The sequence below is a fragment of the Zingiber officinale genome, chromosome 2B (genome assembly GCF_018446385.1).
Source record: "Zingiber officinale cultivar Zhangliang chromosome 2B, Zo_v1.1, whole genome shotgun sequence".
In the NCBI taxonomy this organism is placed as follows: domain Eukaryota; kingdom Viridiplantae; phylum Streptophyta; class Magnoliopsida; order Zingiberales; family Zingiberaceae; genus Zingiber; species Zingiber officinale.
In genome coordinates this window covers 91,037,735-91,049,700 of record NC_055989.1, presented here as the reverse complement: position 1 = coordinate 91,049,700, position 11,966 = coordinate 91,037,735, and the positions used below count along the sequence as shown (strand labels likewise).

The 11,966-nt window shown below is 43.1% G+C and overlaps 3 protein-coding genes across 3 annotated transcripts; 1 reads left to right on the top strand and 2 right to left on the bottom strand.

Moving 5' to 3' along the window:
• Positions 1-387: 387 nt before the first annotated feature.
• Positions 388-1,697, bottom strand: LOC122046331 (ethylene-responsive transcription factor 8-like). The gene is made up of 2 exons (XM_042606968.1): positions 746-1,697; positions 388-653 (listed from the first exon to the last, which is right to left on the bottom strand). Exon 1 carries the CDS (start codon positions 1,672-1,674, stop codon positions 787-789), a length of 888 nt encoding a protein of 295 aa, XP_042462902.1. The 5' UTR covers positions 1,675-1,697; the 3' UTR covers positions 388-653; positions 746-786.
• A 52-nt stretch (positions 1,698-1,749) lies between these two features.
• LOC122046332 (phosphoglycerate mutase-like protein AT74) lies at positions 1,750-7,893 on the bottom strand. Its single transcript, XM_042606969.1, has 4 exons — positions 7,762-7,893; positions 2,981-3,077; positions 2,357-2,906; positions 1,750-2,279 (listed from the first exon to the last, which is right to left on the bottom strand). The coding sequence occupies exons 3-4, from the start codon at positions 2,805-2,807 to the stop codon at positions 1,849-1,851; spliced, it is 882 nt and encodes a 293-aa protein (XP_042462903.1). The 5' UTR covers positions 2,808-2,906; positions 2,981-3,077; positions 7,762-7,893; the 3' UTR covers positions 1,750-1,848.
• Positions 7,894-9,752: 1,859 nt separating this feature from the next.
• Positions 9,753-11,684, top strand: LOC122048449 (M protein, serotype 24-like). The gene has a single exon (XM_042610014.1). It carries the CDS (start codon positions 9,753-9,755, stop codon positions 11,682-11,684), a length of 1,932 nt encoding a protein of 643 aa, XP_042465948.1.
• Positions 11,685-11,966: the final 282 nt, after the last annotated feature.

Genomic DNA, 11,966 nt, shown 5'->3' with positions numbered 1-11,966 from the left:
GACTTCTTCTAATTATATCTAGTCAATGTAGATTTAGGACTTCTACATGTTAGATGATCACCCTCAACCTACCAAACCATGTCTGTCAAGAACTAATGATATTTTCATTGATCTATTAGTTAGTCTTCCATTATTAATGTCGATGGATTTGATCGTCACTATTGTACTTATCATATAAATGTTAAAAGACTATTCTTTTATGGTCATCCTAGATTATATAACAAGAGGTATTCAGATGTCCCTCACAACCTGAAATATAAATAACGAAATCAATTTATAATTGACCATCAAGTTAACTAGAGGTAGGAGGGACTTTATTTTTAAAGATATGTGTCTGTCAAAAATTAATCTCTTGTCCTATTATAATAAATCTGTTAGAAAGACAAATTTAATTTTAAATCTTTGACAAATATATTAAAATTATATGATTGATTTTAATACTTGAGAGTATATTACACGCCCTGAAGGTAGAAGGAGCCAGAGAAGCGCCGAGGCTACGGTGCGGTTAAGATCCTCCCATGGTTAATCAGACATTGATTCTCAGCTGCGGCGTATATTTTTCTGCAATAGAATGACAAGCCCAAGAACGCTTGTCTAGATGGCCATCGCGAGCACTTTTCATTCATCCTAATGGAAATTTCCGTGGGATCGATCTGGATCAATCAATCATCTTCAAGATTGAACTAGAGAAAAATCAAAGGATAAAGGAGAGTAATTTTGCAGCAAAAAGTAAGCAATTTTTTACCCAGGATTGCGAGGTAAATATGCCATTAGTGGGAGTTTGTTTCACGCCACCTCGGCCGCCGGCGGCATGTTGAGGTCGACGTCAAAGGGAAGCTTTTTTGCTGGCGTCAGCGATGCTGGATAATTTCTCGAGAGCGTTGCGTCCTTGATTCCAGGCAAGTCAGTAGGCGGCGCCGCCCCAAAATAACTGCCGGAGCTGCGCCCTGCTGCGCGCTCCGGCATCACAACAGCCTCGAGGAAAGAGAGCGGCCGCGCCGGGGCGAGGCGGGCGTACGCGCGGCCGAGCTCGAGGTCCGGCGCCGGGCGGGCAGCAGCTGCGGCGCGTGGAGAAGGGGCGGAGGATCCTGCGCTGTAGGGGTCGACGGCGGCGAGGGAAACCGGGAGGCGGGGGAAGTTGGTCTTGGCCTTGGGACCACGGAGCTGGATCGCTGCGGCGTCGTAGGCGCGCGCCGCCTCCTCGGCGGCGTCGAAGGTGCCGAGCCAGACGCGGCTCTTCTTCACCGGGTCACGGATCTCCGCCGCGTACCGCCCCCACGGCCGCTTCCTCACCCCCCGGAACCGCACTTCCCTCCCCTGATCTCCACCTACGTCGCCATCCTTCGACCTCGGAGCCATGAGGCGTATTCTCGCAGCGATTAGGTACAGATTTGGATTGCAGTGGAAGGAAAGGAGACGAGGTGAGGTGGAATATAAAGAGCGGCGGAGGTCGCCGAGAGAAACGAGATTGTGGCGGCGGAGCGGAGAAAATGAAGAGAGGATTAATAATGGGAGCAGGAGACGTGGGTGTTTGACCGACAGCGCCAGCCGCCCTATCATTAAATCTAATTGGATGCGTATTAAAGATGGCCATCGAGGCGGCTGTGACCTGGCCCATCCATCCGGCACGCGCTTGACGGGGCACGAAAGCCACGGCTCAAGCAGCGGCGCCATGGCAGCGCCGCCGGTCTCCCTCTCTTCCGCCACGCCTCCCACAGCGTCGTCGACGCGCTAGTTCATAGTTGTTGGTTTGTCGTTTTATGTAACATTTCAAAAGAAAGCGTCGAGTTACAATTTAAATCAAATAAATAAATAAATAAACAGGAAAAATAAATTAATGGTGATGATTCATGCGCCGGAATGGTCGTGGGAAGATTCCTCCTCCGACGACGACGATGACGACGACTCGGAGTCGTGGAAACGGCCGAAGAAGCTGTCGAGATGCCAGGGGCAGTTATCGTACCAGCTGCCGTGGGTGGCGGAGGCCCGCCACTGCTGATCGGCGATCATCTCCGGCGAGAGCCCCCAACGCTGGAGCTCCTCCCGGGAGTGGTGGATGGCGAGGCTGTACTCGCCGCCGGGGCCGAGCTGCATCACGCGGAGCTCGCAGTTGTCCAGGTTGCTCAGCATCTCGAACTGTTCCACCGTCCACTTGAACCACTTCATCAGGAACACCCTCGACGTCAGCCCGTGCGACACGATCACCATATTCAGATCCATGCTCTCGTCCTGCTCCAGCCGCCTCATCTCGATGTCTCGCCACAGCGACTCCATGAAGCCTGTCGAGTGTAAACAAAACGTCGGAATTGATTCGAACTCAGATGGGAACATCGAGATGTCAACGGAAGGATCGTACTCGCGACGCGGTCGAAGACGTCGGCGGCGGACTCGCCCTCCGGGAAGCGGAAGAAGAAGCGGCCGAAGCGCTCCCGCGTCTGCTTGATGGCCTTCATCCGCTCCTCCACCTGGAAGTTGCCGAAGTCCTGCTCGCGGATTCGGCACTCCTCCCGGGCGCCGATGATCCTTCCCCGGGAGAAGGCGCGGCCGATCTCCCGCAGCGTCGCCCGTGTACGTTCGTACGGCGACACGTAGAAGTAGACCTTCCACCGCTCGCCTTCCGACACCACCACCTTGATCTTCTCCCCGGCGGTGCGAGCCTGCTCGACGCCCAGCCGCGTGAGTGGGATCCGATAGTCCGGCGTGGTGGTGTACGCAGCCATGTCCAGGTTGCCCTGGCTCTCCCCGTGCCGGACCAGAATGATACGCTTGGGGAGAATCCTGTGGCAGGCCTTCGAATGCTTGTCCATGGCTCTCTTCCTCGCCCCCTACCTCCTCCAACTAATCCCACCAGCAATTTATAGCTTCTCTCTGGTTCTTCGTTACTTCCAGCTGTAGCCAAAGCCAATCTGGAGAGGGACCGAGGAATTCTTAGCTGAATCACCGACGTTAGGTAACGTGGCTTGTCTGACAAACGAAGTACCTGAGGTCCCTTTCACGTGCAGCACCATGAGAGACCATGAATTCTGTGAAGAAACGCCATGCCAGTGCAGGTTTTTTACGGCAGCTTCTTTCAGTTTCTTCAGCAAAAAATGGAAACAGAGGAAGAACAATTAGCAAGATCTGCATCTTAATTTTCTAAGCAAAAGAGATATTTAGTGCGAAGATAAGCAGCACGAAAAGTTGCGTGAACGAGTCCCCGCGAATTGTGCTTCTTGTACAAGTAGGTCACCAGTATTACTTCGCCCACAACTACAACACGTCCAATTCTTTAAGAAGAAGGCAGTTGAACAGAATCTCACAAGCGCAGTTGCAAAAGTCATGACCAATTCAGAAGCTATCGAATGGAAAGGGAACACAAGATTTTATCCTTTTTTAATCAATCTTGATAAAGTAAAACACTTGAACGAAGCATGATGGTAACAGGAAGTCACCACAGCAAAGGCAGCTAGTTAATTAATATGCTCCTAAGAAAAGTTGGATGGGCATGTTCAGTCTACTGTCATACAATATAAGTATCATTGAGTTGACTTCCACTGGAAGAAAAGAAAACCGGCAAAAATGCACACTATACTTTGGGTTTAATAGATAAGAATTGCAGAAACAGCTATTAATGCAAAGTCCGGGGGTTGCAGGAAATCGTGTAGGAAGATCAACAGGCTCGTGTATGTGTTTTCATACACTGCGTGAGATTTAAAATCATGCACCCCAAAAAGGAGCTTGAGCTTGGAAGGAACCTAAGATTGTACCTCAAAAAGAATGTTTCATTAGAAAACATGACCTGAACCTACTGATGCCAAAGTGTCTAGGCTTTAATCCTGATCAATCAACAAGGAGCTCATTTTTCTACCAAACATCAGAACTTCTCAACAGATTGCCCTCGAATTGAAGGCTTACAGGATAGCATGAAGGGAAATCTCATACCTAATCATGTTTTCAGGTAGCTATTTCCTCGATTATTAATGATTGACTAATTTCCTAGTAGAGTAACAATGCTCAAACAACTCGGTTGAATAACCATGTCTTAACAAATTTATATTATCTTGCAAGTTCTGAAGATAAATAAACATCATGATTAAAAATGGTGAAATATACAAGATGGTCATTGTCCCATAGCTAAAGAAAGTCATGTTGTCACATCCGAGATATCCCATTGATACGGCTGGCAATGGAGGGGCCCAAAAGGAAAGGGTGAGAAGGGTCAAGGCCATATAGTGGTCAAAAGTCAAGATGATGTGGCAGTCAATAGTCAAGCTGACTGGGCAGTCAAAGTCAAACATATGTGGTAGTCAGAGGTCAGGCAGACTTGTCGATCAAGGGGACAAAATAGTTGAAAGACAAAGGGAGACGACGGGCAAAACACAGGATACAGGTCGGGATCGGCAGAGCTGTTCAGAGACGGCTTGATCTACAGGCCTGCGTTCGAAGGCCCGGAGCATAAGTCACACGGTACAAGTCGGGATCAGCAGGGCTGTTCAGAGACAGCTCGATCTACAGGCCTGCGTTCGAAGGCCCGGAGCATAAGTCACACGGTACAAGTCGGGATCAGCAGGGCTGTTCAGAGACAACTCGATCTACAGGCCTGCGTTCGAAGGCCCGGAGCATAAGTCACACGGTACAAGTCGGGATCGGCAGAGCTGTTTAGAGACAGCTCGATCTACAGGCCTGCGTTCGAAGGCCCGGAGCATAAGTCACACGGTACAAGTCGGGATCAGCAGGGCTGTTCAGAGACAGCTCGATCTACAGGCCTGCGTTCGAAGGCCCGGGGCATAAGTCACACGGTACAAGTCGGGATCAACAGAGCTGTTCAGAGACAGCTCGATCTACAGGCCTGCGTTTGAATGCCCGGGGCATAAGTCACACGGTACAAGTTGGGATCAGCAGAGATGTTCAGAGACAGCTCGATCTACAGGCCTGCGTTCGAAGGCCCGGAGCATAAGTCACACGGTACAAGTCGGGATCGGCATAGCTGTTCAGAGACAGCTCGATCTACAGGCATGCGTTCGAAGGCCCGGAGCATAAGTCACATAGTCCAGGTTGGAATCAGCAGAGCTATTCAGGGACAACTCGACTACAGGCTGCGCTTAAAAGCTGGGGAGCAGGTCTGACAGGAGGAGGTGAGGAGGTAATCATCACATACCAGGAGACATACGCACAGGCGGAGGTTCCTAAACGAGAAGATGCCTCCATAACCAGTAATAACCAGACAAGTGTCTTTCACTACATGACAAAGTCCCTGCGCAAAGGCGGAGGTTCCTAAACGAGAAGATGCCTCCCTAACCAATAGTAGCCAGACAGGTGTCCTTCACTACATGACAAAGCCCAGCGTCTAACGTTTTCTGAGATGCTTGCAGGTTCTAGAAGGGAGGCGATGCATAAAAGGAGGGGGATTCTTCGTACGCGGGTACGCTCTCTCATCACTTTTTTCCACAAACTTTTCACTTTCAGTCGTTTTTTTTCTCTCTGCGTTTTCTGGGGAAAAAGTACCTGACTTGAGCGTCGGAGGGCCTGACCCGGGGACTTTTTCCCTGGGGTTTTGGTCTCTAACGGAGGGGATCGTCTGAGTGTGTGCAGGGGCCTGCAGCAGCGTCAGCCGCCCGTGGGAGCCGAATCACCCACGACTTTCCGTCAACAACCAGGCCGTCGCGACCAGCCTTCGTCCGACTCAGCCTTCGGACAGGATCACCCATAAAACTAGTAGTCCCTAAACATACTAAAGAAGTTATGTTATTTATCTATCACTTACTGAGAAAACAAAATCTGCATATATAAACTGTCATCTCTATAGAATTTTCAGAGATTCTTCTCAACTATCATTCTTGAACTCGAGACATTCTTAAACTCGAGACCAAAATTCAAGTCCTAGAAATACTGCCGATCATAATAATTTTAGAAATTGAATAACTAGCAACAAGGAGCAAAAAATATAGACAAGATGAACTCAGAAAACAAACTAGAACAAATAGGTTCACCATCACAGTAAGTTTAGAAATTGAACAACTTGTCCGTGGCAAGGAGAAAAAGTTATAGAAAAGACAAAGAATACAAAGAAAAAAAAACTAAAACAAATAAGTCAAACAGACAAAAGTTCATGTGATTTAGCAAGATTACTGATCCACAACTGCATATAGATCTCATTAGGTTATCAAAGTAGCATGCATGGTATATCAAATGATTTTGGTTGAGAGGCAAACAAATAATTGCCTGAGGGCTCGACCAAAACTAAGTATTAAAAGAACCAGATCTAAGTGATCCAAACCACCAATTTGGCTCATCTCTCATTTTTTATGTTGATCATTACATACATCCAGAATCTTCTCTTTTCTAGTTTTTACTTGTTATTTTTTAATTTTTCTGTAATGCTAATTGACTCATGTTTAACTACGTATAGGAAGTCACTTGTTGAGACCCTATGAACCAATTGAAACTCCTGGTCAATACTAGAACCACAGCGATCCAAATTATGGAAGGTTCAAAAGAAGATTAAGATGATGTGAATGTAAAAGACCAGCAAACAAATTAGGTTGTTCCTTAAGGTTGGAATTGAACTTTCTAGATGTTTGTAGATGCATAAATATAATCTCTTACATACATGGAAAAAAAAGAGAGAATAATGGATAGTGGAGAAATTTCAAATGGAACACTTCGGGTAGGTTACAAATGACTCATAAGGGAGGATTCCCCAATTAGAAACACAAGTCTCTCATCTCTCTGGTTTTATTTAGGCAGGTAGCTCCTTTCTAAGGGTGAAAATGAGCCAAACCAGGTCAAGCCAAGTTTGACCATATTCAAGATTGTTCATTTAGTACTTATCGAGCTTGTTTAAACTTCCCTATTAAAATCCTTATCAAGCTTAGCTGAGCTAGAACTTTTTATCAAACCCAAATAGAGACATTGTTATCCTTGTAATTTAGTTAAAATATTGATTGAATAAATGAAACATAGTATTTTTATTTTAAATTGTATAGAACTTTAAATTCTAGAAATTATAATGAACCATATTTTTTCATGTATCTGAATAAAAAATAGAGAAATTTGATCATAATTAAAATTTAGATAAGTTGATAAATAAAATTATTGAGCTGAAAATCGAGCCTATTCGCAGGCATCTTGTTCATTTATAGCCTACCTTTTATCAATCCCTAGATGTAAAAGATTATTGCAAGGGGTTAAACAACATTGAAGAAACATTTGAAGATAAGATAAGATATCCATCAGTCAAGTACAGTTTACCAGATGTTGTTAAGCAATAGACACATTGGACATCTTAACAAGCAACAACAAAAGAGCAAACCTTATTTGGTAAAATGCAAATGAACTAAATGAATGGGAAATTATAACGGAACAACAACTTCAAACATTCCTATGCGTAAAAGCAATCAAAAGATCCCTGATTTGTTATGGATAGAAATTCTACATACAAACAAACATTTTGAACTATAAACATCAAAATAAGTTCCGAATTAATTGGTTGTAATTAGAATCTGAAGGAGATAAAATCACGTTGTTTCCCCATTAGATCAAACTCCCTAGGAATTATCAATTTTCAAAGTCCTAGGGAAAAAGAGATTCGGAACTATAGGGGCAGCATTGATTGATAATACGAGACCCAATAATGCAAACAAAACTGCATTGATGATAATAGCCATCAATTCGCCGATAGACACACGAAAGAAAAAAAAGGAGCAATCAACCCGGTTGATGCAACACGACAGAGAAGGGAGACGAGGGCGACTAATTGATTCGAGGGTTTGGCCTTCGTACCTCGGGATCTTCATCTCTGGGCGGCGACGACACGGAAGAGCATGCGGCATTAGGTTTTCTCCGGCCGCTTGGCGGTGAGGCGAAATTGCATAAGCATCCAAACTCTTCCGCGTGTAAAACTAACTAAAATAAGCAAAATTTCGTTTTGCCATATAATTTCTCTTTAAAAGAAAAACACCTATGGAATTTCAAAAATGACAAATTATCCTACAAAATTCATGACAAAAAAAAATAAAAAAACTACTAATTATGTATATCATCTTTTTTTTTTAAAAAAAATATCAAAATAATGTTTAATCCATATCCGAAATATCGTTTGTGCTCCATCTTGAAATGAATACAACCTTATCAATCAAAGGTGTTCTGAGATAATGTACAGAGGGAATTTTGAATATTAAATTATGAATAAAATATTATTTTTCATAATTTCCATCCATATTCTTTCATATATGGAACTCAAAGAAAACTTCAACTACAAACAGTCAATTATATTTTACTAAACAAGTTATCATATACTCAATTTTTATAATATTCAAATCATATATTATACTCAATTTTCATCAAAACGGATTAATAAAATTAAAAAATTCTAAATTATTTTAAATTAAAATTAATGTACTCCGAAAAACTTCTTTCATATATGTCTCATATTTAGAATAGTATATTTTTAAATTTACACCGACTTATAAAATTTATTAGAGGCTCATTATAAAGCGTAGAATAATAATATTTACTAATCCATACCATGGATAAATTAATAGAACTCATATGATTCAAAAAATATTAAATTTTTTAATTTTCAAATGGTATAGATTCATTAGTCAGTTTTATCATACATTGACTTATGAACTTAAAGAATTTCAAATCATTAAAATTAAAACTAATGTATTCCTAAAATTCTCTTTAATGTATTTTTGCCAGATCTAAATTCTATAAGTGAATTTTTGAATTGGTAAAATAAAAAATATATCGATGTACTTTCAATTTAATTCACGTTTTTTAATTTATGTTATCAAATTTAGATCCAAACATATAAATACATTAAAAAAAATTTAGAAATAAATTAATTTTAATTTAAAATAATTTAAAGTTAAATCTATAGAGAAAGGGAGAGATATTTTCAAGAATATAATATTCATGAGCTCACTACGAATCACGCGAAACCAATACGAGCATGTGGTCTAGCTACGAGTCACCATCGTCGGAAAGTGAGTTGTTTTTCCTTCTTCCTATTTCTTATCCACAAAGGCAAAGCATCCATGTGGATAAGAAAACCCCAAGGCAAATCGAAGGTGTCACGAGACAGAGTTTTCTAAGTAAATAGAAGGCAAATGCTCAGAAAATAACAATTAAAATTTCATGGAAAATCCCTATATAATTCAGGTCACAAAGGACCATTATCAACGTGCGTCTCTTGTTTCTCATCTCCCCTGCTGCGGGAACAACTGGCCTCCGATTAACTCCAAGTCACGCTCGCGCGTCGTACATGGTACACGAATCTTGAAGCTTCGATGCCTGATCAACGACGCGGCACTACTTTGCCTATATATATTTATAGGCATTGCAAGTTCTTAATTTACAACGTCGTTGGACAGGAATAAACGATTTTGAAAAAGCCTGAATTAAAAAAAAAGAAAAGAGGATAGAGAAATCTCGATCGTCCGTTTCCACCGCGCATTCAAATTCCGAAGAGAGGCAATATCTCCCGTATCCAAGTTTGATTCGACTGTGCAAATGATACAGGAAACACGTAAAGAAACGAAAGGATTTGATTGTGACGTAGAAATAATAATGGTAATGGATTGATTCCTGTTTTGTGTAGGTCAGCAAATCCTCTAACTTTCCTACCTTCCCTTCCTATGCACCGCCGGCGCTTCACTTCCCCTTCTCGCTATAAATACGTTATCTTGCCATCGTTTCAGTTACCAGTGTAAACCCTAGCCCACCTAATCCTCGACTTCGCCGGACCTGTAAAGAATCGCCGCTCTCCGATGGCCAAGAAGAAGGCAGCCTCGGCCGCCGCAGCAACCGCTCGGCCGTCGGATGCGCCAGCAGCGGATTCGCAGCATCCTAGAGACACGGCGCGAGACACCGTGGAACTGGAAAACCTCAAGACGCTGAACCGGATACTGGTCGGGAAGGCAAATGAGCGGAAGAAGAAGTTGGACGAGATATCCGCGGAAAATCAATTTACTGGCGACCTCCAGCGCGGCATCACCAGCCTTGTCGTCTCCTTCCGTCTTGCTGAGATGGCTGACGAGAAGAAAGCAGCGGAGGGGAAGGCCAGATCTACGGAGGAGGCTCTCGCTCGTGCTCGTTACGAGTTGAAACTGCTAGACGAAGAGAAGGGTGCGATTAAGAAGGCGTTGGATGAGTCAACCAAGGGGAGGGAATCGGCCCTGGTTGAACTCGAGAAAATGGAGCGTCGGGCAGAGGAAAGAGAGGCAGAGGTGCGGAAGGCGTCCGAGATGCTTTTGTCCGAACTTGAGCAGAGAAAGGTTAACATCCAATCCTTGGAAGCGGAGAAGGCCGCCTTGTTAGTGAAGGTTACTTCATTGGAGGAAGCTTTGAGGAACGATAGTGACAAATTACAGCTAGTTTTGAAAGAGAAGGGTGAGATAGAAAAAGTTTTGAAGACTGCAATCTTGGAGAAGGATGCATGCAAAAGGGAATTTGAAGCGATGTCTTTGGAACTTGAAACGACGACGAAGAAGATGAATCATTTTACTGAAGAATATGTTGCTCTGAAAGAAATGATTGTGAAAATTCACCAAGAATACAAGGAAGAAAAGTTGAATTTTATCAAGGAGATGGAAGCATTGTCTGAAAGACTTCGTGGTATTGAATGTGAAATTGACCAGGACAAAATCGTGTTTGAGGCTTCAATTTGTAGTTTGCAGAGTAAGGTTTTGGAGCAAGAAAAGAAAAATTTAGATCAGAAGTTGGCTTTAGCAGATGCAGCTCTCACTCTCAGAGAGGCCAACGAACGTTTAGAGTTGGTTACCGAAGAACACAATGATGTCAAGAAGGCTATGTATCAGGCAGTATCAGAGAGAGATCTGAGCCAGAAGAAGCTTGCAGAGGAAGAGGACCTGAAAGTTATGGCTACAAGGGAGACAGAGAGTTTGAGGAAGGAGTTTGACTCTATTGTAAAGGACAATGGAAAATTGCAGCTTGCCATTGATAATCAGAAAAATGAATATGAAAAAGAGATTGATAGTTTGAGGGTTGCTGTCAAAAGGGTTGAAAAGGAGAAAGAGGCAATCCAAGAAACAAGAACTAAGCAGGATGCTGAAATCTCTGATTTGCAAAGAGAGGTTGCAGACCTTATGTCTAATGTGTCTGACCTGAATGTTGCTAATGAAGAAGTGAAGGGCCTGAGTTTGCAGATAGAAGAGTTACAGAAGGAAAGGGACAATGTGCATGCAGAGCTTCAAAAAGCTATGGCATCATTTGAGAGTTTTGTTGCAGAGAACGAAAGAATTAAGATAGAAAGTGATGCTTTGGCTAGAGAAAATGAATCTTTGTCTAAAAACCTGAGTAGCAGCATGCAAGTAATCAAAGAGATGGATGAGAAGGCCAGAGCTGCAGATGAAAGATTGTCAAGGGTTGTGGCCATGCTAAGGAGTACCTCAAAGATCATCAATGGTACAGAAGAGGGCAATGCGAACAATGTTGGAAGAGAAGTTGTCACTGAACATGAGTCATGTGAGAATATCAATGATATGGCAGGGGAATTGGAAACCATCAAGGCCGTTCTTGAGTGCAGAGCTTTAAAGATAGAAGAATTGAACAGTGAAATCAAGGTTTTGCATGGTTCCCTTGCAGAGGCTACTCCGAAGGATGGAATTTGGACTTGGGTTTATCCTACTGTCTCTACTGTTGTAGCTGCTGCCTCCATTGCCTATGCAGTAAAGCGTTAGCTTTTGGAGTTCTGCAATCTTCTCGACCTAAAATCCCTGCAGACAAAGTATTGCAATCAAACTTTTTCAATGTGCTTTTGATAAAATATCATTCTATAGCAGCCCTCTTTCTTGACATATGAGTATTTTTTTGTTCATCTACATTGAGTTATGTTTAATGACTTGTGAGATTCTGATATCGAAATAGTTCCGAAGTAACCCAAGACACATTTGAAAAAAAAAGAAAAAATTTCTGGTATGGTGCTCATGAGACTTTGAGCTTGCATGTTGGCACTACATTCC

Bases quoted from the DNA above. Each gene is read 5' to 3' on its own strand.
- LOC122046332 (XM_042606969.1), bottom strand. From the start codon at position 2,807: ATGGACAAGCATTCGAAGGCCTGCCACAGGATTCTCCCCAAGCGTATC. The intron at 2,280-2,356 runs GTACGATCCTTC...TACACTCGACAG, and splicing joins CGTCTTCGACCGCGTCGCGA to GCTTCATGGAGTCGCTGTGG.
- LOC122046331 (XM_042606968.1), bottom strand. From the start codon at position 1,674: ATGGCGCCGCTGCTTGAGCCGTGGCTTTCGTGCCCCGTCAAGCGCGTG.
- LOC122048449 (XM_042610014.1), top strand. From the start codon at position 9,753: ATGGCCAAGAAGAAGGCAGCCTCGGCCGCCGCAGCAACCGCTCGGCCG.